Source organism: Xenopus laevis, chromosome 8S (assembly GCF_017654675.1).
Source record: "Xenopus laevis strain J_2021 chromosome 8S, Xenopus_laevis_v10.1, whole genome shotgun sequence".
NCBI lineage: Eukaryota > Metazoa > Chordata > Amphibia > Anura > Pipidae > Xenopus > Xenopus laevis.
The window spans coordinates 14,190,107-14,215,566 of record NC_054386.1 but is presented as its reverse complement, the minus strand read 5'-3'; the positions used below and the strand labels follow the sequence as shown (position 1 = coordinate 14,215,566).

At 40.3% G+C, this 25,460-nt stretch overlaps 1 protein-coding gene across 7 annotated transcripts in view; it reads right to left on the bottom strand.

Moving 5' to 3' along the window:
* Window positions 1-25,460, bottom strand: part of fermt2.S (FERM domain containing kindlin 2 S homeolog) — a 76,583-nt gene that overhangs the window by 5,497 nt on the left and 45,626 nt on the right. For 5 of the 7 annotated variants that reach the window (XM_041575192.1, XM_041575193.1, XM_041575190.1 and 2 more), the window contains 8 exons: window positions 23,872-23,979; window positions 18,502-18,636; window positions 15,010-15,059; window positions 11,844-11,968; window positions 8,479-8,585; window positions 6,522-6,743; window positions 2,828-2,848; window positions 203-327 (listed from right to left, as the gene is read on the bottom strand). In XM_041575192.1, the coding sequence (XP_041431126.1) occupies window positions 203-327; window positions 2,828-2,848; window positions 6,522-6,743; window positions 8,479-8,585; window positions 11,844-11,968; window positions 15,010-15,059; window positions 18,502-18,636; window positions 23,872-23,979 (893 nt within the window). The remainder of the gene's footprint in view (window positions 1-202; window positions 328-2,827; window positions 2,849-6,521; window positions 6,744-8,478; window positions 8,586-11,843; window positions 11,969-15,009; window positions 15,060-18,501; window positions 18,637-23,871; window positions 23,980-25,460) is intronic. The other 2 variants (XM_041575191.1, XM_018232360.1) reach the window with 1 other exon arrangement.

Sequence of the window (25,460 nt, the reverse complement as noted above, 5' to 3'; positions counted from 1 at the left end):
ACTGGCATATGTCTTATGTTTGGGAGTCGATATCTGGACTGCATATTATATACACTATATATAAATAAAATGTACAACAGTTTAAATTATTTAGATATAATCACTTTGTGCTTGAAGATTCATATTAAGTGTATGGACAAAGATTTAGCACATAAACAGACTTGTTAATTTTATCCAAACGTATTCAGTTTTGTCTACTGACCTGGCGAGAAAGTGGGTCATGCCAAATTCCGGCAGAGATTGCCAGGCCTGAATAAACCTCATTTTAGCCTCAATCAGGCTCATCTGTGCTACATTCTGATGTGCCTCCAGGATCCTGGCTGTGATCTGAACAAGATTAGAAACATTAGTTTGCTTGAAATAAAAGCTTCACACAGCCATCATTTGACGGAGCAAAAAAAAAAACCAGCATTCGTTTGATTGGGCCACCTCTCAAGAGCCTTTATAACAAAACCCACTCTATAAACATTACTAGCAGAGGACACAGAAAGAGAAGAAATATAGAACTATTCAACATGTAATGCCGTTCAACTCCCGTGAATGTTAAATGATTGGAAAGCCGATCAGCATAATGCTAAACTCCACTAATAAACATCATGTAAACATTCCTTTAACATGTTATATTACAGTATTTCAGCAGGCGGTGGGGAGTAATATTCCCTTGAAAGTCGGGCTGCTATAAATGACTGCAAGAGAATTACTGATAGAATTATTTTCCTCCAGTTTGGCAACGTGCAACAGAAATCGTTATTATAACAAGGTATTGGATTCATTAGTGGGGTTCCAACGTCGATCTTGTACGAGCTGTAGCTTTGGGAAGAGGAATGTAAATAAGCTGCGTCCAAATGTTATAATAAGCCAAAACGAACACTTCAATCCAAGCAATAAATATGGTAGATATTTACTTTATATTAGGCACAGTATGTCTGTTCCAAAAATGCATTTAAAGGAATGTATAAAACACATACTTTGTGATCAGAACGTACTGCAACTTGGAACAGACTGCAGATATAAAAAGCCCACAAACAGTCCAAAATATCACAAGTAAACAACCTCATGAAAACTCTCCCATTTAGCCAGGTCTCAAAATTCCTGTGAATGTTAAAAACATACTGTATATCAAACAGGCAGTGTGGACTTGGGTAATTGAAAACACTTGCAAAAGCCACATGCAAAGAGATACAGGGTGAGACGAGCAGGTTCAGCCCAGAGATTTGCTTATCCCCAGGGGACCCAGACGGGAGTTGGCTCAAGGTCCCACAAATTCGTTTTAAATTATTTATTATGTGCCTTCTTTTAGCTTCTATTGACTTATAAAGGGGAAATACACCCTGAATCATTGTGACCAGCTATTGGGCCCCAAGCCATAAAGGTCAAGAATCTCTGGCTTTGTGGAAAGTATGGAAGGTATTCTGGAAGAAAGCTTGACCCTTAGATGGTTTCCAGACAAGGGTACTGGTACAGGTATGGGATCTGTTATACACAATGCTTGGGACCTGGGGGTTTCCCTAATTTGGATCTTCATGTCTCAAGTCTACTTAAAAAATCATGTAAAAATTAAATAAACCCAATAGACTGGTTTTGCTTCCAATAAGGATTAATTATATCTTAAAGTGGACCCGTCGCCCAGACATAATCTGTATAATAAAAGTCCTTTTCAAATTAAATATGAAATCCAATTTCTTTTTTTTATTAAAGCATTCATAGCTGTAATAAGCTCATTTAAAATTCTTAGCTGTCAATCAAATATTGCCTGCCCCTGCTTTATGCCTTAAGCATAGAGGCGGGGCAAGCAATTACTTTCACTTTCCATTCAGCACTTCCTAGATGTCACTGCTCTCCCTACATTCCCCCAGCTCTCTTAACCATTTAATTGTGTAGCCAGGGCATGAGGATGGACATCAGCTCCCCCATTCTGGTGCACAAACAAGATTCTGAGATGATACAAGACTTGTCTTAATAACAGTGTCCACAAAATGGCTCCTGCCTGCTTGTTATAATTATGAATTCCCAGACTGATGGAAACATGATTCAAATAATTTATATAGTGTAATTAAAGCTCATTTTGCTTGACTAATGTGAAAAAATAGGATTTGTAATCATTTTATTGGGTGACGGGTCCCCTTTAAGGTGGCCATAGACGTAGAGATCTGCTCATTTGGCGGTGTCGCTAAACGAGCGGATCTCTCCCCGATATGCTCACATTGAGGTGGGCGATAGGCTGATCCAACGACCATAATGCTTCCGATATGGGGGACTGCATAAAAGCACAGATGCAGCCGCAATCTAATGGGATTTTTTAACCTGACCGATAGAGATCTGGCCCGTCGGAGGGCCCCACACACGGGCCAATAAGATGATGTCTGTTGGCGGCTTTTATCGGCCCATGTATGGGGGCCTTTAGTTGAGATCAAGTACAAGGTACTGTTTTATTATTACAGAGAAAAAGGAAATCATTTTAAAGATATTAGATTATTTCATAATAATGGAGTATATGGGAGACGGCGTTTCCATAATTCGGAGTTTTCTGGATATTGGGTTTCCGGATAATAGATCCCATACCTATACCAGCATTTTTCTAATGGAAAGGCTTTCAGCTTCACCAGCCTAGTCAATAGAAATGATATTGATGCCAGTCTTATTAACAGAGGGGTATTTCACTGCATTATACAGTTATGGGCAGCAGGTGATGGAGCTGATCTACTGAGCTCCATCACATTGATGTTATACAGTTTTATTAGAAAAGCTAGTTTAGACTGAATAACAGTTCAGCCCACAAAAACATGTCCATGTGAGACAAGATTAGTCCCTGCTTGCGGTCACTTACCAAGTCTCTTACATAGCCTGGCTGTAGGTGGCAGCGTGGAGAGAGGAGGGCACAATATAAAGCGGGAAGAAATAAAAACAAAAGCATGAGGTTTAAAGCAACAAGCACAGAAAAAGCTGCAGGCAAAAACATGCAAATAATAATATCCAACAGAAAAGGAAGCAAAACAATGCACAAGCGCAGGAGTGAGGAAGGAAGCATAGAATAGAGCTTTATGGGAATTGGTGAAGCATTGCGGCACTTAATGGACAGACATATACAAACAAGAAGCACAGGGATCAACACTATAGAATGGCTACTGTATTCTGCTTGGGTTGTGATACCCTTTAAAGGGAGTTATTAATAAAGGTATGGGATCTATTATCCAGAAAGCTCTGAATTACGGAAAGACAATCTCCCACGGGCTCGATTATATCCAATTAATCTGAATTTTTAAAAATGATTTCCTTTTTCACTGTGATAACTAAACAGTCCATTATACTTGATCCAAACAAAGATCTAATTAATCCTTATTGGAAGCAAAATCAGTCTATTGGGTTTATTTAAAGGAGAAGAAAAGTCTTTTTGCACTTGGGGTGCCAAATTTTAGGCAACTTCCAGTGATTGTATTTACTTACCTGAAACCCCGGGCTGGTGCCCCTATCAGCAGAAAACTGCACCGGTCAAGGGTTATACCAGTGAGCACCACGGAGCGATCTTCTTCCGGCTTCTTCTTTCTTCAAATTTTCCAGGGCAGACGAATGCACAGTAGAATGAAATAGGCGACTTTTTAGATAAAGTTCAGCCTTTCACTCTACTGCACAAAAAAAGAGGAATAACCCCGGGCTGGTGCAGTTTTCTGCTGATAGGAGCACTGGCCCAGGGTTTCAGGTAAGTCAATACAATCACTTGGGAGTGCCTAACATTTGGCACCCTAAATGCAAGAAGACTTTCCTTCTCCTTTAATGTTTACATGATTTTCTAGTAGACTTATGGTATGAAGATCTAAATTACTGAAAGATCCGTTATCAGGAAAACCCCAGGTCCCAAGCATTCTGGATAACAGGTCCCATACCTGAACTGCAGTGTCTAGCCAGCATTTATTCTCCTTTATATAGCAAGTCCCATTTATTATATATAATATTCTTTGTTTGCATATTTTCATAGGAGATAGGGCAGCCAGTTTGCTTTGATGCACCCTCTGTACACACCAATGCAATTTTAGCCCTGGTAGTGAAATTTTGATTCTGTTTAGTTCAGCGGGGGAAGAAATATAGGGGTACATTTACTAAGCCGCGCAAATTCGCCAGCGACGGCTTCACAGCCATCGCAACACTTTGCCATGCGAAAATTCGCTAAGACAATGCTAATTTATTAAAATGCAAAGTTGCGTCTAGGGCACTGAACGCTGGAGAATTTTCTCGCAAATCTTAGCGCAACTTCGCTAGAGGTCTTCACTCATGTCTAATTTGCATATGGTGGGAAATGATAAAGTTGAATGGACGTATATGTTGCAGCAAATACATTACACAAGTCCAGGGAACCTTAACAAATACAATAGAGTTGTTATATTACCCTACACATGAGCCCACTGTATAGTTTATGTTGGAGAAAATGGAGGGGGGAACCCGGTTACCCAAAAAAAAGTTTACGGACCTTTGCAGGCTATCACTCTAAAAAAAAACAAAAGAATGAGTCAGTATCAAGTAGGTGCTGCACCCGGAATAGTTCCCCTCAAAGCCGCCCCCAGCCCTGCGAAACCTGCGTTTTTTGGGACTTAGAAAAATGTTCCACTAAAAATTGTGGAAGTCCTATGCACTCCATTCCACTCCGCCTGATCTGAGCTGGTCGAAGGCAAGTCTGGAAAATGAGGTAACTTTCAGTAAAATCCGCATCTTAGTGAATTTGCGTAGTTACGTTCATTCGCCAGAGTGAAAATTCGCCTGGCGTTAGAGTGCGAAGCAACACTAGCCTCTATCTCCTTTGCTTGTGAAGTGATGCCTGCGCCCGTAACGTAAATCAGCGAAATAACGTCACGCTGGCGAATCATTGCCAGCGTTAGTCATTTCGCCCTTTAGTTAATGTGCCCCATAATGTGGCATTGCCAGCACATAAGTGCAGATATGCAGAGAAAGGATCTTGATGCCCTCAGTTGGCTTTTCCCTGATATTGTACAGAAAATAAATGGAACATATTAACAGAGCCTGTTTGTCTTATATTTTAGGAGGCATTTTTGCAAACATAGGATCTAAATTAGCAGCCGGTGTGCACAGTAACACCTTAAATATTTGCTATTTATTAAGGTACCGGTATATGCTGCTGGACAGTTTGAAATAACTGCTACTTTGTCCTATACAAAGCATGTGCCAACACTAAGCAGTTTGGGCAGAGTCCCTGGCACAGAAGAAGTGCCTCAATGTAAACAAATGCTGCTTTCTCTTCCTCTCACTTGAAAGGGAGAATGTGCAGAGACAGCTGTGGGGATTAGTGTCGGACTTTGACAAACAGCTGCAAAGGTTCCCACTGGAGTGGGAGTAGGGCTCACTCCCTCTTTTTTTTCAGCAGTTTTTAGTTTTAAAAGCCATGTATAACTCACATGTGTAAAATATCCCCATTAAAATCGGCACCAAATGTATATTAACCCCTGAAGTGGAAAATCTTGGCACACGCATTCTAAAACATTCCAATTAACGCTTTGAGTACATTTAATTATTTTCCTAGATAACTCTGTTTACTTCTGTTTGCAGTTACACATTCCTCGCATTCTCCTGGCGCAGCAATTCCTAAATCACACAGCGGCCCAGTGGGTCTGGGGACAGAAAAGTTACATCTGATGTCAAATCCCATGAGAAAACAGCCTGGGATTTATGGGGCGGGAGGCAAGGAATGCTGAACTGTTTTGATACCTTCAATGTTTCTTGCAAAAGGAGCAACTGGTCACAAGTACAAGTTAAAGGGATACTGTCATGGGAAAAAACATTTTTTCAAAATGAATCAGTTAATAGTGCTGCTCCAGCAGAATTCTGCGCTGAAATCCATTTCTCAAAAGAGCAAACAGATTTTTTTTATATTACATTTTGAAATCTGACATGGGGCTAGACATATTGTCAATTTCCCAGCTGCCCCAAGTCCTGTGACTTGTGCTCTGATAAACTTCAATCACTCTTTACTGCAAGTTGGAGTTATATCACCTCCTCCCTTTCCCCCCCAGCAGCCTAACAACAGAACAATGGGAAGGTAACCAGATAGCAGCTCCCTAACACAAGATAACAGCTCCCTGGTAGATCTAAGAACAACACTCAATAGTAAAACCCATGTCCCACTGAGACACATTCAGTTACATTAACAAGTAAAAACAGCAGCCTGACAGAAAGCATTTCTCTCCTAAAGTGCAGGCACAAGTCACATGACCAGGGGCAGCTGGGAAATTGACAAAATGTCTAGCCCCATGTCAGATTTCAAAACCGAATATAAAAAAATCTGTTTGCTCTTTTGAGAAATGGATTTCAGTGCAGAATTCTGCTGGAGTAGCACTATTAACTGATGCGTTTTGGAAAAAAACATGTTTTCCGATGACAGGATCCCTTTAAAATCCCCATTTAACTCATACAAAGATGAGAAATGAAAGAAAATATAAAATTAGAAAGCAAAGTCACGCAGTGGTGCATGTTATTCTAACCAAAGGAGCCGCTCTGCATTAGAGATTGTACAGTACCTGCTTGTTCTTGTACTTCTTCAGATATCGAGGAGAAACAACACATTCAGGGTTTATATCGGAGTTGACTTGATCAGGAATAAACTGGGGGTCTGGGTTAAGATGCTGCATCTTCAAGAAAGACAGAATATTCTGCACCTCCAGATTATAAGAACTGTCTGCCATGGTTTTGCCCTTGGAGGCCAACCTACAAGCTGCCATCCAGTGTGCGTACTGCTTTTCCTGCCATTAGAGAAAAGTGTATTAGTATTTGTATCTACATATTAAAGCGATACCGACATATTCCTATAAAAATCATAGGAACATGTCAGTATCAAGTAGGTGCTGCACCCGGAATAGTTCCCAAAGCCGCCCCCAGCCCTGCGAACCTGCAATAGCCCGACATCCCGACTAAATGATCTTCTGTGCTGTTTCAGTGACGCTGGGCTGGGGACGGCACGATCCTTCCATAGGCTAATTCAGTATTGGACTGGCCCACCGGGATACCAGGAAAACTCCTGGTGGGCCCAAGTGTCATTGGGCCCTCGTGCTGCTAAACATTTGGCCTGTTTCATGGCCATTTCCTATTTTTATGAGGACAAAGAGGATAAACACATACCTCCCAACATTTTCGAAATAAAAAGAGGGACAAAAGCGCTGCAATTTTTTTGACCACACCCAGTTTTGTGGCCACATTCCCTAATTACCATGTTCATTTTACAAAATTTGGCAGCTTATGAACGTGAATTGCCCTTTAAGCTGTGAGTCTAAAGGCCCCCATACATGAGCCGATAAAAGCTGGCGACAGACCGAGTCAGAAGCTTATTGGCCCATGTGTGACGCCATCCAACGGGCTTTCCCGATCTGGCAGATAAAATCCCCTTGGCCATATCTCAATCGGGCAGATTAAAAAATCCCCTCGGATCACATCTGCATCTATGTATGTGTGCAATCTCGCAATCCGACCACCCGTATCAGATGCATTATGATCCAATCGTTGGGCCCTAGGGCCACCAATCGGATCAGCCCGATATCACCCACTTCAATGTGGGCTTATCGGGGAGAGATCCGTTCGTTTGGCGATATTGCCAAACGAGCCGATCTCTACGTCTATGGCCACCTTAACTTCTCCCAAGAGACCTGTTATCTTATATTGTTACTTATTTGCTTATCTCAAAATTGTTACAAAAGTATCTTATCTGCAGCTCTGGCTGTTTTGGGCTCTCTGCCAAAAGCCAATTAAGTTAGAAACATTGTTTCTTTTTCTGCCTATTCATTGCAGCGAAAATCAGGACTTTCCAGTACAAACGAGGGAGTGCGGGTTGAGCTGTCAAAAGAGGGACTGTCCCTCTAAAAATGGGACAGTTGGGAGGTATGAAAACAAATGGAATAATAGATTATAGTATGTAAAGAAAAGAGACTAGGAGAATAGAGGAAGAATAATAGTACTGAGAGTGGGCCCCTGGTCTAAAGTATTTGGGTGGGCCCCTGGTCTAAGGTTTTTGGGTGGGCCCCTGGTCTAAGGTTTTTGGGTGGGCCCCTGGTCTAAGGTTTTTGGGTGGGCCCCTGGTCTAAGGTTTTCGGGTGGGCCCTTGGTCTAAGGTTTTCGGGTGGGCCCTTGGTCTAAGGTTTTCGGGTGGGCCCCTGGTCTAAGGTTTTTGGGTGGGCCCCTGGTGTCCCAGTCCAACACTGGGCTAATTAGAAATAAAAACAGGACTTCAGCCTATGGAAGGGTCACTCCGCCCTCTTTGAGGGGGGAACTATTCCGGGTGCAGCACCTGCTTGATACCGAAACGTTCCTATGATTTTTATAGGAACGTGTCGCTATCACTTTAATGTAAAAATAAACCATCCCCCGAGCACTGTAATTGTAACACATCGTCAGAACAGGGCAAGTGAAAAGAGGACAAGTCATTAAGATGGACTTAGAACTATGAATTCAGTTGCATGATTAAATATTCAGTACCAAAACACTTACATTTTCACAGCGGAGCCAGATCTCATTCATGCCCTCAGCAACTGGTATGAGGAGTTTAATGTTGAACTTCTGACCGGATATGTTAACATCTGGTGTCACTTCACAACCTGCAGAAGTAATACAAGAAAACTGGTTGACAAAGGTATGCAAGGTGTTCCTTGCACACAGAGATTAGGATGCACAGTACATAAATATACAATATACATGTACATATACAACAATCCAGGATTTATTACATTAAAGGGCATATAAAGGCAAAAAGAAATAATCAAATTTTTACTTTCTTTTTTGAAAAAGAAACCTATCTCCAATATACTTTAATTAAAAAATGTGTACCGTTTTTATAAGAAACCTGACTGTTTGCAGTGAAATTCTCCCTTCATTTACTGCTGTGGGTAGGAATTGTCAGACGGTCCCTAACTGCTCTGCAGGGAAACAATCATACTTATTAACAGCAGGGGGAGCCCCCCGCCTTACTTCCCAGCCATGCAGAACTCAAGCAGCTTTGTTTGTTTCCCTGTAGAGCAGTCTGCGACTGTGTAGAGATTTGTATTGGATTTTATTCTGGCTTTACATCCCCTTTACCGTTTCCAACTCCAGCTGCAGGGACAAAGATCATGGAGCCAGATTTAAACAGATAAACTGGGATTCTATTTGGAGGATTATTTTGCTGCAGCCACTGGTTCTGCAGAGTTGGAGAAAGTTTGTATTAAACAATACAAATACTATAAAATCCACATTAGATTACATGACAACACAGGACCCAGTGCAGTCTGTATATTCTGATTATTAAAGTGGACTCGTCAACCAGAAACAAACATCTGTATAATAAAAGTCCTTTTCAAATTAAACATGAAATCCAAAATTTTTTATTAAAACATCCATAGCTGTTGTAAGCTCATTTAAAAATCTCAGCTGTCAATCAAATATTGTCTGCCCCTCCTCTATGCGCTGGGCATAGAGGCGGGGCAGACAATTACTTTCACTTTCCATTCAGCACTTCCTACATGTCACTGCTCTCCCCACATTCCCCCGTTCTCTTCACCATTTAATTGTGTAACCAGGGCATGGGGATGGACATCAGGTCCCCCATTCTGGTGCACAAACAAGATTCTGAGATGATACAAGGCTTGTCTTAATAACAGTGTCCACAAAATAGCTCCTGCCTACATGCTATAATTGTTAATTCCGAGACTGAAGGAAACAAGATTCAAATAATTTATATAGTGTAAGTAAAGTTCATTTTGCTTGACTAATGTGATAAAATAGGATTTTGAATATTTTTTTGGGGGTGACGGGTCCCCTTTAATCAGTCTTGCAGATATTATTTGACTTGTGTGGTTTTGATAATTTATGACAATCCCTAAGCAGCTCAGACCACACTGAGCATGTGCACAGTCTTAGTCTTGCAAAGATGTATAACAAAGTTACAAGATGGTGACCCTCTGTGGCCAACTTTGAAACCATAAATCATTTGTTTGATTAGGCTTGTGGTGCAGTACATTCATGTTTATATTTAGTATACAAAATACAGCATTTCTAGCCTTATTCTATTTTAGACGTTACTTCCCTTTTAAGCTTACCCTCTGCACAGCTGAATGTGCTGTATAAGCCATATTGGGCTAAACAGAGAACGTCGATGAAACCTACCTATAACCTAAATGAATTGAGATTTGTGCTGGAATGACCAGAGAATGCTCACTTCTCGTTTAGTGGCTGTGATGAACAAAACTAGAAGGATCACTGGGCTATGAACTAAATTGCATAGTGTAACACAGCAACAGAACCCTTTATATACTGCGTGATCATTTTATCACTTCTGTCCTGGATGTAAACAAAGAAAAGTATTGGTCAGAGTTCAAGCATATTCACTATTCCAGTACAGGTATGGGACCTGTTATCCAAAATGATTGGGACCAGGGTTTTTCCGGATAATGGATCTTTCCGTAAGCTGGAGCTTCATACCTCAACTACTACTAGAAAATCATCTAAACTTTAAATAAACCAAACTGGCTTGTTCTGATTCCAATGATGATTGATTATATCTTAGTTTGGATCAAGTACAAGCTACTGAAGTCTATGGGAGACGGCCTTTCCGTAATTCAGAGCTTTCTGGATAACGGTATCCCATACCTGTAGTACCCTAGATGAACATAACGGTGTACTAAAGCATTTCTGCTATTGATGTAAACACAACATTTCTCCCCTTTGCAGTGCTCTGGATGAACTTAAAGAAGGAAACCCTTTTTGCAAAAAAACCCGTACCCCCCACCCCACGTAAACCCCCTCCCTGCAGGCTAACTACCCCCCGGGGAAATGCCCCATACTCCATACTTACCCCTCAGCGCAGATTCTTCCAGCTGAGCAGTGTCGGACTGGCCCGGCAGGACACCGGTAAAAACCATGGTGGGCCCCGACCCTCATGGGCTCCCGCCGGGCCAGACCCCCTCTCCCGATGCTCGTTTTTAAAATGAAAAAAAAAATAAAATAAATAATTTTCAGCGACACGCAGCTGATGGGGCGCCGCATGGCGTGTCACAGTAAGGGGACGGGGGCCCTGGACCGCAGTCTTGGTGGGCCCCGGGCCCCCCAGTCTGACCCTGCAGCGAGTTCCACGCATCCATCTTCTGCTTCCTCTGTAAGCCAGCAGTTTGCTGGTTTGCTGCAACTGCGCATGCGCAGAATTACACAGAAATTGCCGATCTCCCAGTCAGCTTAAAGAGGAGACGGAAGATGGATGCGTTGAACTCCGCTGGAAGAATCTGGAAGAATCTGCGACAAGGGGTAAGTATGGAGTATGGGGCATTTCCCCGAGGGGTTGTTGGCCTGGGGGGAGGAAGGAGGAGGTCTACATGGGTGGGGGGTACATCACATGTTTTTATTTTATCCAACACCATATTTTATGGTACCACCATAGGCAAATGGGTTAATGTAATGTTCTAATAATGTATCAATGAGTGCCCCTAACCCCCAAAGGGAGGGTTGGGCCCAAAATACACCTTTAAGATTTTAGGTAGAGTTTATTGAAGATGTCCTGACATAATGATGAGCACAACTCCTGGAAAAATTCTTGTAGGCATAGTCAGCAGGAACCAGTGTGTGTCAGTGTTCCCAAAATGGCATTCCAGTCTATTTTTGCATTTCTCTGTACTGGGAGCTGACATCATTGTGTGTTTATTGCAAGACTGAAACACTAAGCAGGGATCTTTGTATGGAGTTACTCTATACAAGCATAAAAGCAGACGCTTAACCCCCACCAACCAAGAAACAGCAACATTTTTCTCTTTCCATATCCATACCGGAAACATGGACCGTAAATGAACAGTAGATTTCCTATCACTGCGTCTTCTAAAGGCTTTTCTTACCTCTTAAGTTCATCTGATGAGCTGGAGTTCCATTTGATTCTTCTTTACTCTTGTAGCAAGAAATGGATGTGTCTTTGAATGTGCACCAATACGGCTTGTAGCCTTTAAGGGTCAGTTTCTTTGGCCTGCAGCAAATGAGAGAGGTTGTATAACAAAACAAATCCAAAAAACAACGGCATTGACACACAGGATACACATCATAAGCAATTAAAATGAGTAATAAGGGCAAAACACCGAACAGGTGGTGGTGTTTTGACTGCCAGGTTGTTTCACTGATCAGAATGAAGCATCTAAACACTATAAATGACCTCCCAGAAAAGTCGAGAGCTTTAGCTATAACCAGTAGAAATGCCCCCATGGCTACACAGCATCTTGTTTATATAAACTATAGTAGTACTTATCTGTTATCTACTGTGTATCCTGTGCTTGAATGGCTGCCCCCATGGCTACACAGCAGCTTGTTTATATAAACTATAGTAGTACTTATCTGTTATCTACTGTGTATCCTGTGCTTGAATGGCTGCCCCCATGCCTACACAGCAGCTTGTTTATATAAACTATAGTAGTACTTATCTGTTATCTACTGTGTATCCTGTGCTTGAATGACTGCCCCCATGCCTACACAGCAGCTTGTTTATATAAACTATAGTAGTACTTATCTGTTATCTACTGTGTATCCTGTGCTTGAATGGCTGCCCCCATGCCTACACAGCAGCTTGTTTATATAAACTATAGTAGTACTTATCTGTTATCTACTGTGTATCCTGTGCTTGAATGACTGCCCCATGGCTACACAGCAGCTTGTTTATATAAACTATAGTAGTGTTTTCTAAAGCAAACGCACCAGGTTTACCAGATTATATTTTAATTACTTTAAAACACTTTCATTTTTCATTTCATTTTTGGTGTTACCATCCCTGTAAGAAATATAATAAACAGGCAGTGTAGAGGCCAATTAAAAGGACACTATGCACTTAATTTTCAGCTCAATAGAGGGGAGAACCAACTAACAGTTTTAAGGTTCTTCTTCAAGAGCATTTTCGCTGCGTTCAGTTTAAATGTGTTCACCTGCAGGGGAGCGCAGGAATGAACCCACCCTATTAATTTAAATGGCCCAGTACGGACACAGGTGCATGTAAGTTCTGAATGCATCATGCGCCTGTCGGTACAGCCCCATTAAGAAGAGCTGGATGCTTCCTGCAGTCCCTTGTGACTGAATGCATTTAAACTGAATGCAGGGCAGCACAGTAAAAAACACTCCTGAGGAAGGGTTCTTAAGTATAGTAAAGTTGTCCATACATTGAAAAGAACTGCTCATTCGAGGTCTCTAAACAAGAGAATCTTTACCAGATTTGCTCACCTTGAAATGGGCTGAAGAGAAAGCCAAATGACTGGATAACTACAACAACAACAACAACAACAACACAGCAGGCTATTGGGGTAAGGACCCCAAGCAGATATGGTCCTTGCGTGGTCTAGGTTTTTAAACCTGCCAGATTTCTATTCAAATGATATCTGGCTGAAAAACTTAGATATCATTCGAATACACCCATCTGAGGGCCCCATAATGGGCAGATAAGTTGCCAACTGGGTCTGAGGGGCCAAAGTGGCAGGTTAAATCTGCTTGTGTTTGGCCACCTTAAATAACAGCTTCACAGATTTGTTTTTTTGTGGGCTGGGGCAAACACATTCTCCTAATATTTGTATTGCACACTTACAAAAAGAATGTAGAAATAGTGTCTCTTTAGGCAACACAGGCTGAAATGTTGGCACCACATAACTGGGATTTCATTGCGCAAATATCCACTAGTTTCCAAACTCAGTCTTGGCTGCACATTATATTTTTTATCAGGTGCACATTCTGCAAGTCAGACATTCTACAGTAGTGATCCCCAACCAGTAGCTCGTGAGCAACATGTTGCTCTCCAACCCCTTGGATGGTGCTCTCTGTGTCCTCAAAGCAGGTGCTAATTTTTGAAGGCTTGGAAGCAAGTTTTGGTTACATAAAAACTAAGTGTAGTGCCAAGTAGAGCCTCTTGTAGGCTGCCAGTTCACATAGGGGCTACCAAGTAGCCAATCACAGCCCTTATTTGGCACCCCAAGGGACTTTTTCATGCTTGTGTTGCTCTCCAAATCTTTTTACATTTGAATGTGGCTCACGGGTAAAAAAAGGTTGGGGACCTCTGTTCTACAGTATGGAAAGCCAATGCTTCAGTGACCCCTACCCTCCCTGTATGTGTCTTTGGAAAGGCCAGGAGTCCGAATATAAACTTTTAAGCAGTTACAACAAAGGCAAATAGAATAGAGACCACCAATAGTTAAGAGTAACTGGGAAACAAGGTATTATCTAGGCTGTTCTCTATTTGGGGGAAAAAAGAAAAAATACTATAAATATAGTATATGCTCACTTCCAATGGGATACTACCTTATATTTTTCAGCAATTCTTCAGTTAGCCCTCGCAAGGAACAATACACATTTTAGTGTAAACTTCCTACACCTACAAATCCAAATTAATAAACTAAACCAGAGACAAGTATGACATATTGTGTCTGCTTTAGCTCTTTCAGATGCTCATTTCTCTACAGGCGCAGCCACAAGCTGAACATTGAAACAGTGCTAGTTTCATGCCCACTTTCTCTGGTGTCCTTCCAAAATTTAATTAGATAACAGAGAGGATGATCTGGAGCTGCTGGGTATTGCACTAAATATAGCAGAGTGCAGACATCATTTATTGTGTGAAGATCACGTGGATGTGGGTGTGGGTGGATTCTCATAACCAACGCAATCATTATTGGTGGAGTCATGGTCTGCTGTTTGGGAAACAACTGCATCAAGCAAATCCTAGAAGCAGTACTGGAATTCATAAGCAAATATTTCTCTTTCTGCAGTACTAATATCTGGGCAAGGCAAGCAAAATTAAGGTAGATAATGTAGATAATATAAAATATTTTCAGTGCGTATCAAAGATGTGCCACCTGCTACAGTACAACAACTTGAGAGCCGAGTGTAAGACATCACTGCTTTATGTTCATGCATTTCTTCACATACAGTTAAAGAAAAAGCACTCGTTTTTGGGATCTTTTTCCAAGGATGGAGAATAGATGGTAAAGACTAAGATAGCTATGGAAAAAGATCCAATAACCATAATTATAGTAAACTACTTACTTGAAAACCTTTAAGTAGTCTGTAAGTTCAGGAATAGAAGTAATGTCTCCCTAAAGTAAAAAAACATACAACAAAAAATTACTGTTATTATAGAAATGCGCACAAACCAGATATGCTAAACATGTAGACTTCCAGCTGTCAAACTTCAATTCCCATCATGCCTCAATAGTCTCTATTATTAGATACAGTTAAGTCCATAAATATTTGGACAGAGACAACTTTTTTTCTAATTTTGGTTCTGTACATCACCACAATGAATTTTTAATGAAACAACTCAGATGCAGTTGAACTGCAGACTTTCAGCTTTAATTCAGTGGGTTGAACAAAAAGATTGCATAAAAATGTGAGGAACTAAAGCCTATTTTTAACACAATCACTTCATTTCAGGGGCTCAAAGGTAATTGGAGAAATTAAAAAACTGAAAATAAAATGTTCATTTCTAATACTTGGTTGAAAACCCTTTGCTGGCAATGACAGCCTGAAGTGTTGAACTCATGGACATCACCAGATTTTGGGTTTCCTCCTTTTTAATGCTCTGCCAGGCCTTTACTGCAGCGGCTTTCAGTTGCTGTTTGTTTGTGGGCCTTTCTGTCCGAAGTTTAGTCTTTAACAAGTGAAATGCTGCTCAATTGTGTTCAGATCAGGTCACTGACTTGGCCATTCAAGAATATTCCACTTCTTTGCTTTAATAAACTCCTGGGTTGCTTTGGCTGTATGTTTTGGGTCATTATGAAACGCCTCCCAACCAATGTGACTGCATTTAGCTGGATTTGAGCAGTGTCTCTGAACATCTCAGAATTCATTCGGCTGCTTCTGTCTTGTGTCACATGATGGATAAACACTAGTGTCCCAGACATGCACACTCAAGCCATCACACTGCCTCCCAAATGTTTTATACATGATGTGCTATGCTTTGGATCATGCGCTGTTCCACGCCTTCGCCTTTTTTCTTGCCATCATTCTGGTAGAGGTTGATCTTGGTTTCATCTGTCCAAAGAATGTTTTTCCAGAACTGTGCTGGCTTTTTTATATGTTTTTCTTTTTTTTTTTTTTTTAGCAAAATCCAATCTAGCCTTTATGAGTGGCTTGCCCCTTGTAGTGCACCCTCTGTATTTACTTTCATGCAGTCTTCTCTTTATGGTAGACTTGGATATGGATACTCTACCTCCTGGAGAGTGTGGTTCACTTGTTTGGCTGTTGTGAACGGGTTTCTCTTCACCATGGAAATGATTCTGCGATCATCCACCTTCCATGGACGTCCAGGTCTTTTTATGTTGCTGAGTTCACCAGTGATTTCTTTCTTTCTCATGATGTACCAAACTGTAGATTTTGCCACTCCTAATATTGTAGCAATTTCTTGGATGTGTTTTTTCTGTTTTTGCAGCTTAAGGATAACTTGTTTCACCTGCTTGGAGAGCTCCTTTGACCACATGTTGTCTGTTCACAGCAAAATCTTCCACATATAAGCACCCCCCAATCAACTCCAGGGCTTTTATCTGCTCCATTGATAATGACATAACGAAGGAATTGCCCACACCTGCCCATGAAATAGCCTTTGAGTCAATGGTCCAATTACTTTTGAGCCCCTGAAATGAAGTGATTGTGTTAAAAAAAAAAAAAACACTTTAGTTCCTCACATTTTTGTTCAACCCACTGATGACAATTAAAGCTGAAAGTCTGCAGTTCAACTGCATCTGAGTTGTTTCATTTAAAATTCATTGTGGTAATGTACAGATCCAAAATTAGAAAAAAGTTGTCTCTGTCCAAAGATTTATGGACTTAACTGAGCTTCCATTTGTTATTTTATATTAACCAGCCAACCACAATCCTACAAATCTTATATATGTGGAACTATTTGCAGTGAGCAGCGTTTAGGTAGCCTCCCTGGGGCAGCTTTGAACATGTATAGAATCATTCTAAAGAATATCGGATATTGCTGCCAGCAGGTACAGGTATTGTTTGGCTCAAGCGATTTTCCAAGCTAAACAAAGTAATTGAGGTAGATGTAGTTTTAGGCATATAGCAGTTCCCAGAGTCCTTGGTGGGAAATATTATCCTACACGGATTATTGCAAATGAATGACTAGTCCGTTTTCCAGTACCTTGTACATAAGGGCTTATAGCTGCGAGAAACATGAGCACGCTTCAAAGGATTCAAAGGAATTCATTAGGGCATAATGGGGGAGAGACAAAAACCTCCAACTAATTATATGGATGAAAATTAAAGATGTTACTATAGGTTCATGGTATATGGGTCATATTCTCTGCAGGTTTTAGCCAGCAGAGAAACTGTACATTTGAGCTTTTTGGACAAAACAAAAGACAGACACTTCCACAGTATTTGGGCGCTGTACAAATTTGAACACATCCCATGTCTCATGAGCCTAATGCACAGGCATTTTAACAGCGGTAACAGACGGTCCTCAACTCAAAAAAGCACTCACTTGAGCTAAAGAATAGTATCCATGGAGGCGGATTTAAGAACATGAAGAAGGTGTGCCCCTGAAACGTTACTCTATGATGTAATAAACGTGCAGGGATCTCCCCTCTTCACTTGCCTTGTTGTGCTTATTTCATTTTGCTTCTAAGCTATATTACGGGAGAGGTGCTGACCCCTTCAAAACAAACACAAGGATATTTTTCCAGGGAGAAGCTGGAGAGAGAACAAGAACTTCTGTTTATACCATATTGTTCCAAATAGACTGCATCTGACCAGTTTTTTTTTTTTTGTGTGTGTATTGGACCAATACAGAACAATTTCTGACAGGTGCTAAATTGTTCATAGAATCCAGTGTCCTTAAATCAGCCCCTAGAGGTACAATTATTTTGTCTTTTATGCAGAATGCTTCAGCTAAGGAAAGTCGTATGGAAGCTGCCAATCAATACAAAAAACAAGTGCTCTGTTTAACTGGGTGTTTTTTCCCCTTTAAAAGGAGAAAGAAAGCTAACAAAGCAGTTTATTGCCAATAGTTTAGCCACAATAGTGCAAGCTGTAAGACTATATTTAATCTGCAGAATGCTTTACCATACCAGAGTAAAACGCTCTAGAAGCTCTCTCTGTTTGTTTAGGATAGCAGCTGCCATATTGGTGTGACATCACTTCCTGCTCACTCATAGCTCTGGTCTCAGATTACAGCAGGGAGGGGAGGAGGGAGAGGGGTAGAGAGGAGCAAACTGAGCATGCTCAAGCCCAAGCCCTGGAGGTTTAAGCTGAAAACAGGAAGTCTGATACAGAAGTCCATATGTACACAAGAAATGCAGTGTTTCTTTTGACAGAGGACTCAGAGCAGCATTACTTTGAGGGTTTACTGGTATATTTATATAGACCTTTCTGATAAAGCTTACTTAATTTTAGCCTTTCCTTCTCCTTTAAGGCAAATCGTTATTGTTTACATTAATATTTAATGCAGTCTAATACAGTTTGTTTAAACCTAGTAACAGAAAAATGTCTTTTAAACATAGAAGTCATTTTTATGGTAAATTTTTTTTCCACCAGAATAGTTGATGTTTTGCCTCCTTCCAAAGTGATCTCTAGGTCTGAAAGAGCAGCGTCAACCTCATCCACTTCTTTGTCACTGTTGTTGTAGTGGTTTTCAGAAGACATGACTGACAACTTGTTGATATGGTACTAGGAAAACAAGTTATAATATATTATTAGATATCATCCCAGTGCCAGTGTGCAGTGCTGTACAATAATTTCACAATTCTAATATTTCCTGTAAATTCTTTAGGCATAAAGACAGTTAAAGCTGAAAAGTATTAAATAACTTATTGGCAAATATAAAAAAGGCAAAACATCTGGCGTTTAGTCAACTGAAACCTGAGAACCTCAGAACCGGTAGGCTTATGAACATAAATTTTCTTTTTTTTTTGGTATATTCCCATCAGAAGTATTAAATGGGAAATAAAGGATTCTATCCGCTTTGCATTTTTAAATCTGTTTGTGTACCATATTATTTGCACTGATGCCCTTTTCTTCCTTCCAAGGTCATCACAGTTTTAAGTTGGTAACCTAATGGATTCTGAGGCTGTGAATAATTGATGGAACTCTTTCCATCAAACCGGTGTCACTGACCCCATCTAAAAAAAAACTATAAATGTGCTCTTATTGTTACTTTTTTATTAATCGTCATTTTTAGTAGGGATGCACCGAATCCACTATTCTGGATTTGGCTGAACCCCCGAATCCTTTGCGAAAGATACGGCCAAATACCGAACCAAATCCTAATTTGTATTTGCAAATTAGCGGTGGGAAGGGGAAACATTTTTTACTTCCTTGCTTTGTGACAAAAAGTCACATGATTTTCATCTGCACCCCTAACTTGCATATACAAATTAGGATTTGGATTGGCCGAATCGGAATCCTGCTGAAAAAGGCTGAAATCCCGAACGGAATCCTGGATTCGGGGCATCCCTTATTTTTAGACCCTCTCCTATTCATATTCCAGTCTCTTATTCCAATCAATGCATGGTTGCTATGTTAATTTGGACCCTGGCAACCAGATTACTCAAATTGCAAACTGGAGAGCAGTTTAGCAGGAAAGCTAAATAACAAGTAACAAAAAATTTATAACCAATGGCAAATTTGTCCCAGAATATCACTCTCTACACCATACTAAAGCAGGAGTGCCCACGCTTTACTAATACGAGGTCTACTCTTAGTAACGTTGTCCCATTATGATCTATATCCATAAAAGCTTTAGCATTCTGTTCCATTGAAAATATTACTTAAATATTACATTGTTAAATCTAGTAACCTAAAGTCGTCAAACAACTATTTCTTATGTCAGTGGTCCCCAACCGGCAGGCCGCGGACAAGTCCTGAAGAGGGGCACCGAACAATTAACTAAATGGACCCCTACAACCCCATCCGACCAACTCTGACCCCCTTCCCGACCCTCAGACCCCCTTCCCGACCCCTCTCAACCCCCTCCGGTCCTTGCAAAAAAATTTGGCTCTTCTTTGGTCCCTGGGCCAAAAAAGGTTGGGGACCCCTGTCTTATGTGTCCGTAACATAATAAATATCTGAACAAAAAGAATGAAACAAGGGGGTTAAAGATAGACAATCTGTTGGCAGTGTCTTGAGATCTACTGATCACCAGCTAAAGGTCTACTTGTGGCTCCTGATCCACCTTTTGGGCAATCTTGTACTAAAAAGGTGATCAACCCCTTTGATCCAGTTGAGAATCTAATACACGGTTTGAGGAATAGTAGATGGAGGAATGGACCGCAGTGTGCAAAGGTTATTGCTGCTAAAGGTGACTTTGCAAAAAAAAAAATCTGTTTATTTTTCTCAAACTTTATAACATAGAACAGCTTCAGTACTTTGATTTTACAGAACCTGCTACTACCAGCACTGCTGAAAGGAAGAGGGTTGAAAATATTGTCATTTTTTTGAAGTTTTCTCCAGGGAAAGCCAAAAGCTCGAAGCTGGTGGGAATTAAGAAGAGTTTTTTTTACTTTGCTGGGAGAACAAGTAGCCAGGATTTAACATTTCCGGAAGAATGGGGGTGGGAAGCACACACTTGTTCACGTGGCCATGCTTGTGTGTTCAGTACAGCTGAGCAATCACATTACTTAAATAGGATTTCACTGTATGGCTATGTTCAAGGTCAATACAATAGCACTCTCTCCAGAAAATGCTGCAACCCCAGGGCTGTATGGATCACACAAGCTCATCCCATGAGACAACAGGAAAAGAAGTTAATTTCACTAAGAAATATGTTTTTTCTCAAAAAGCACACTACCCCCCCCCCCACAACATTAGCAGAACGTGCCAGCTGCTATGCTTTCTTCTTCTTCTACACCAAGAATTCCTTAAGTAGACCGTGACGGCAAAGTGTGAGGCTAAGTTAATTTTACGTGCGTATAAGAATGAAGTTGATTAAATATAAGTATATAGTTTGAATTATTAGGAGACTAATTTCAGTACTGGTACATTGATTCTCTGCAAAGATCTATGGTGGGTCCTTGTGAACAAAAGCATGGATATTTATATATTATATATACATTTATATTTGTATATTTGAGGGATTTCTCACTTGTCCAGCCTCAGGTTTCATGCACTGAGGGAGATCATTCATGAATCAGCAGCCTAGATGACAGCAGAGTCTCCTGTAACATTGCGGCACCAGCCATTTTGCATTCCCAGACTGTGCGCCTAACTAGGAACATCCTGACATCAGGGCTTTTAATATATGAATCATTTACTACAGACCAAGACAACTCACGTAGCAACTTTCGTGATTATTTACAGAAAACATTAGCACAGCCAACCAAAGCCTATGAACATGAAGCAATACTTATTTGATCTTGAGTCTTCTCAAGCAGCTTTGTCTCGTATGGAAGTCACAAATTCCTCCACTATTACCCAGCCATTTATAAAAGGTACAAGCCAGAGCTAACAGCTGTGTTAAGGAAAATACATCACATTTCCATGGTACCAAAAAAGAAAAGTGGAAATGCAACCACTTTCCCATATCTCTGCTGATGTGATGCCACAGAAAATAAGTTCTGGGTTTGTCCAAGAAAACCGTTAAGCTCACACAGTTACATAGTTAATTTTGGTTAAAAATAGGACAACAGTCCAAGTTCAAACAATCCCCAGCAAACATGCATCATACACATAAACAGGCCTATCTATACACCCACATATTTCAATGTGTGTATATATATATATATCTCAGTACCTGTACTAATCCAACTGTAGATCCTAAAGTACAAAATAGCCTTGGATAATAAGCTTGTTCAAGAAGTCACCCAAAGCCACTCTTAAAGGCATTATTAATACATAAATGAATGGAACATTTAAAAATCCTCTAACAAATTATGCAGCCTTGTACAGGTCGCTTGTTCGGAAACCCAATATCCAGAAAAATCAAATACAGAATGAATACATTCCAGTGTGTTCATTTGAGCCAATTCTATATCTCTCTATAGATAGATAAGACAGATAAGACAGATAAGACAGATAAGACAGATAAGACAGATAAGACAGATAAGACAGATAAGACAGATAAGACAGATAAGACAGATAAGACAGATAAGACAGATAAGACAGATATATTATATATATATAGATAGATATAGATATATATGTAGATATATATAGACAAATACAAGAGTCCTCTGCACTCAACCCATTATCAATATATTTAAGACAGAGACATTTTGTGCATACTGCTACTGAAAAATGCCTTACCCTTTAAACAAAACAGGGATTGTTTGTCCATATATTGCAATATATTTAAGATGGCCAACTACATCAAAGTCATCCCATATCTGGCCAGTCCTACGCTTACTTTTCATCTGATTCATTAAGAATTCTATTGCTTCATTATACATATGTATTTTGTGGTCACAGCCTCATTGCACCCCCGCCTAATGGTTTTAAAAAATAGTGGTGAGCACAACTTTCCCTTGTTTGTTATAGATAGATAGATAGATAGATAGATAATACCTGCACAATAAAAGCAGAGCATGGACAAAAACAAATGTATATTATGTAGATGTAGAAGAGGTTAAAGGGGTGGTTCACCTTTAAGGTAACGTTTAGTATGTTATAGAATGGCCAATTCTAAGCAACTTTTCAATTGGTTTTGATTATATTTTATAGTTTTATAATTATATGCCTTTTTCTTCTGACTCTTTGCAGCTTTCAAATGGGCGTCGCTGACCCCTTATAAAAAGCAAATGCTTTGTAAGGCTACAAATGTATTGTTATTGCTACTTTTTATTACTCATCTTTCTATTCAGGTCCTCTCCTATTCACATTCCAGTCTCTTATTCAAATCAATGCATGGTTGCTAGGGTGATTGCAATTTAAGCAATGCGGTTGCTAGTGTTCAGACTGGAGAGCTGCTGAATAAAATGCTAAATAACTACAAAACTACAAATAATATAAAATGAAAACCAATTATCTCAGAATATCACTCTCACCTTTAAATGAGCTTTGCACTATAACTAATTTATATCTAATAAACAGATAAACGATGAAAGCACATCCATTGGGTTCTTAAATTATACATGAGCAAACAGGCAACAATTTTTCAGTTTAAATCCCGTTCTATCCCTTTGAGACCACTAACAGGTGCTGCTGGGAATCGTCAAAGCTTCTGACCTTTTGGACACAAAATCGATGACAGTCTGTATTTAGGCCATGCTGCAACTCTAGACAACTGTCAAAGTTCTGACATAGAGTCTGACAAACTATGTGAGCTTTTGGTCCACAAAGGATCAGAGAAGATATTGCTTTTAGGGTCAGGGCACACAGGCAGATTCGGGGCGACTAATCTGCCTGAACTGCCTCCCAGCCGGCTAAAATCAATATCGACGGTGGGATGGCACTCTGAGCGATTCGTTTTCCGAAGTTGCCTGAAGTTTCCTCGTGAGGAAATTTCAGGTGACTTCAGAAAAAGAATCACCCCAGTGCCATCCCACTGGCGATTTTCATTTTAGCCTGCAGGGCGGCAGTTTTGGGAGATTAGTAGCACCGAAGAAGAGGAGATTTGTCTGCCTGTGTGCCCTGACACTTGCGAACATAACGCATGGATTTAAATCTATAGCAGGAAACTAATTTATAGTCTCTTCTTTTTCTGGGGTTAACATAGCTTACATTCTAGCTAGATAAAATTATAAGAACAGAGTAAGTCCCTGCCAGGAAGAGTTCAGCAACCTTATGTACTGAAAGGACCAACCCACGTATTGGGTGAGGAGCAGAAGTATTTTAATTAGATCAGCAGGACCAAAACATCCGCCAGCACAACAAACAAATCCAGTTTTGCCTTTCCAGAACATACTAGTGACAAGATGTGTTAGGTACTGGCAAAGTCTGCAAATTACTGACAGAATGTACGGACAATACCTGCAGAGCTGCAAACATCATCATCTCTTCTTCTGTACACTCAATTTCCTCTAGAAGAATGGCCCATTTTGCTTGTTCATAAAGCTGGTTGATTCGAATTGCATCATACTAAAGAATAAAAAGACACAGAGGATCAGTACAGAGAAAAGAAAGCTGGAATGGGACAAGAGAAAACAAAATGACAAAAATAAAAAACTGGGGACAGTAAACACTTGCAAGAACATTAGCAGCAATAACAAAATAAGTGTGAACATGGGAAGTATCACTAGAGGGAGCAGGGGGATCAAAATGTTTGGAATTGCCGCCCCATTTTTGCAAATGGGGTGGCCTATTCAGTGTGCCTTAATTGCAGTGAGTAATGTGATATAAAGTAAAGGAAAAGGCTGGGGCATGGATGTGGATCTCCAAGAAATGTATAAGGCCAGAGCTGCTTTGGGCTTCCACCAAGAGGAAACGTCTACTGAATATAAAAAAAATCAATGTCAGTCGCTTGATTTCCAGGAAGTCAACTACATCTGTTGTGCCAAAAAGCAGCCATTGCTTAAAAGCACAGCCAATGCTCAAGAATTGGAAATTATAAAAAGTGTAGCAGAGTGTGAAAGATACAAATTTCAAAAATAGCCAAGTCAGCTGAAAGATATTTAAAGGGATACTGTCATGGGAAAAAAAAAAATCAAAACGCACCAGTTAATAGTGCTGCTCCAGCAGAATTCTGCACTGAAATCCATTTCTCAAAAGAGCAAACAGATTTTTTTATATTCAATTTTGAAATCTGACATGGGGCTAGACATATTGTCAATTTCCCAGCTGCCCCAAGTCATGTGACTTGTGCTCTGATAAACTTCAGTCACTCTTTACTGCTGTTCTGCAAGTTGGAGTGGTATCACCTACTCCCTTTTCCCCCCAGCAGCCAAACAAAAGAACAATGGGAAGGTAACCAGATAGCAGCTCCCTAACACAAGATAACAGCTGCCTGGTAGATCTAAGAACAGCACTCAATAGTAAAAACCCATGTCTCAATGAGACACATTCAGTTACATTGAGAAGGAAAAACAGCAGCCTGACAGAAAGTATTTCTCTCCTAAAGTGCAGGAACAAGTAACATGACCAGGGGCAGCTGGGAAATTGACAAAATGTCTAGCCCCATGTCAGATTTCAAAATTGAATATAAAAAAAATCTGTTTGCTCTTTTGACAAATGGATTTTAGTGCAGAATTCTGCTGGAGTAGCACTTATAAAACATGTTTTCCGATGACAGGATCCCTTTAAGGTTAGTTTATGTCATAAGCATTTTTGTGTGGGTTAGTAGAATATATTGTAACATACAGCAGCCCTACACACTTACAATTATTGTCCCCAGACCCCACATTATACCTGTGGCAAATCCGGATGCATACTGCAATTCTTAAACAGCTAATTGCAATAAATGAACAGAGGTTTAAAGAAGAACCAAACCCTAAAAATGAATGTGGCTAGAAATGCCATATTTTACATACTGAATTTATTGCACTAGCCTAAGTTTCAGCTTGTCAATAGCAGCAATGATCCAGGACTTCAAACTTGTCACAGGGGGTCACCATCTTGGAAAG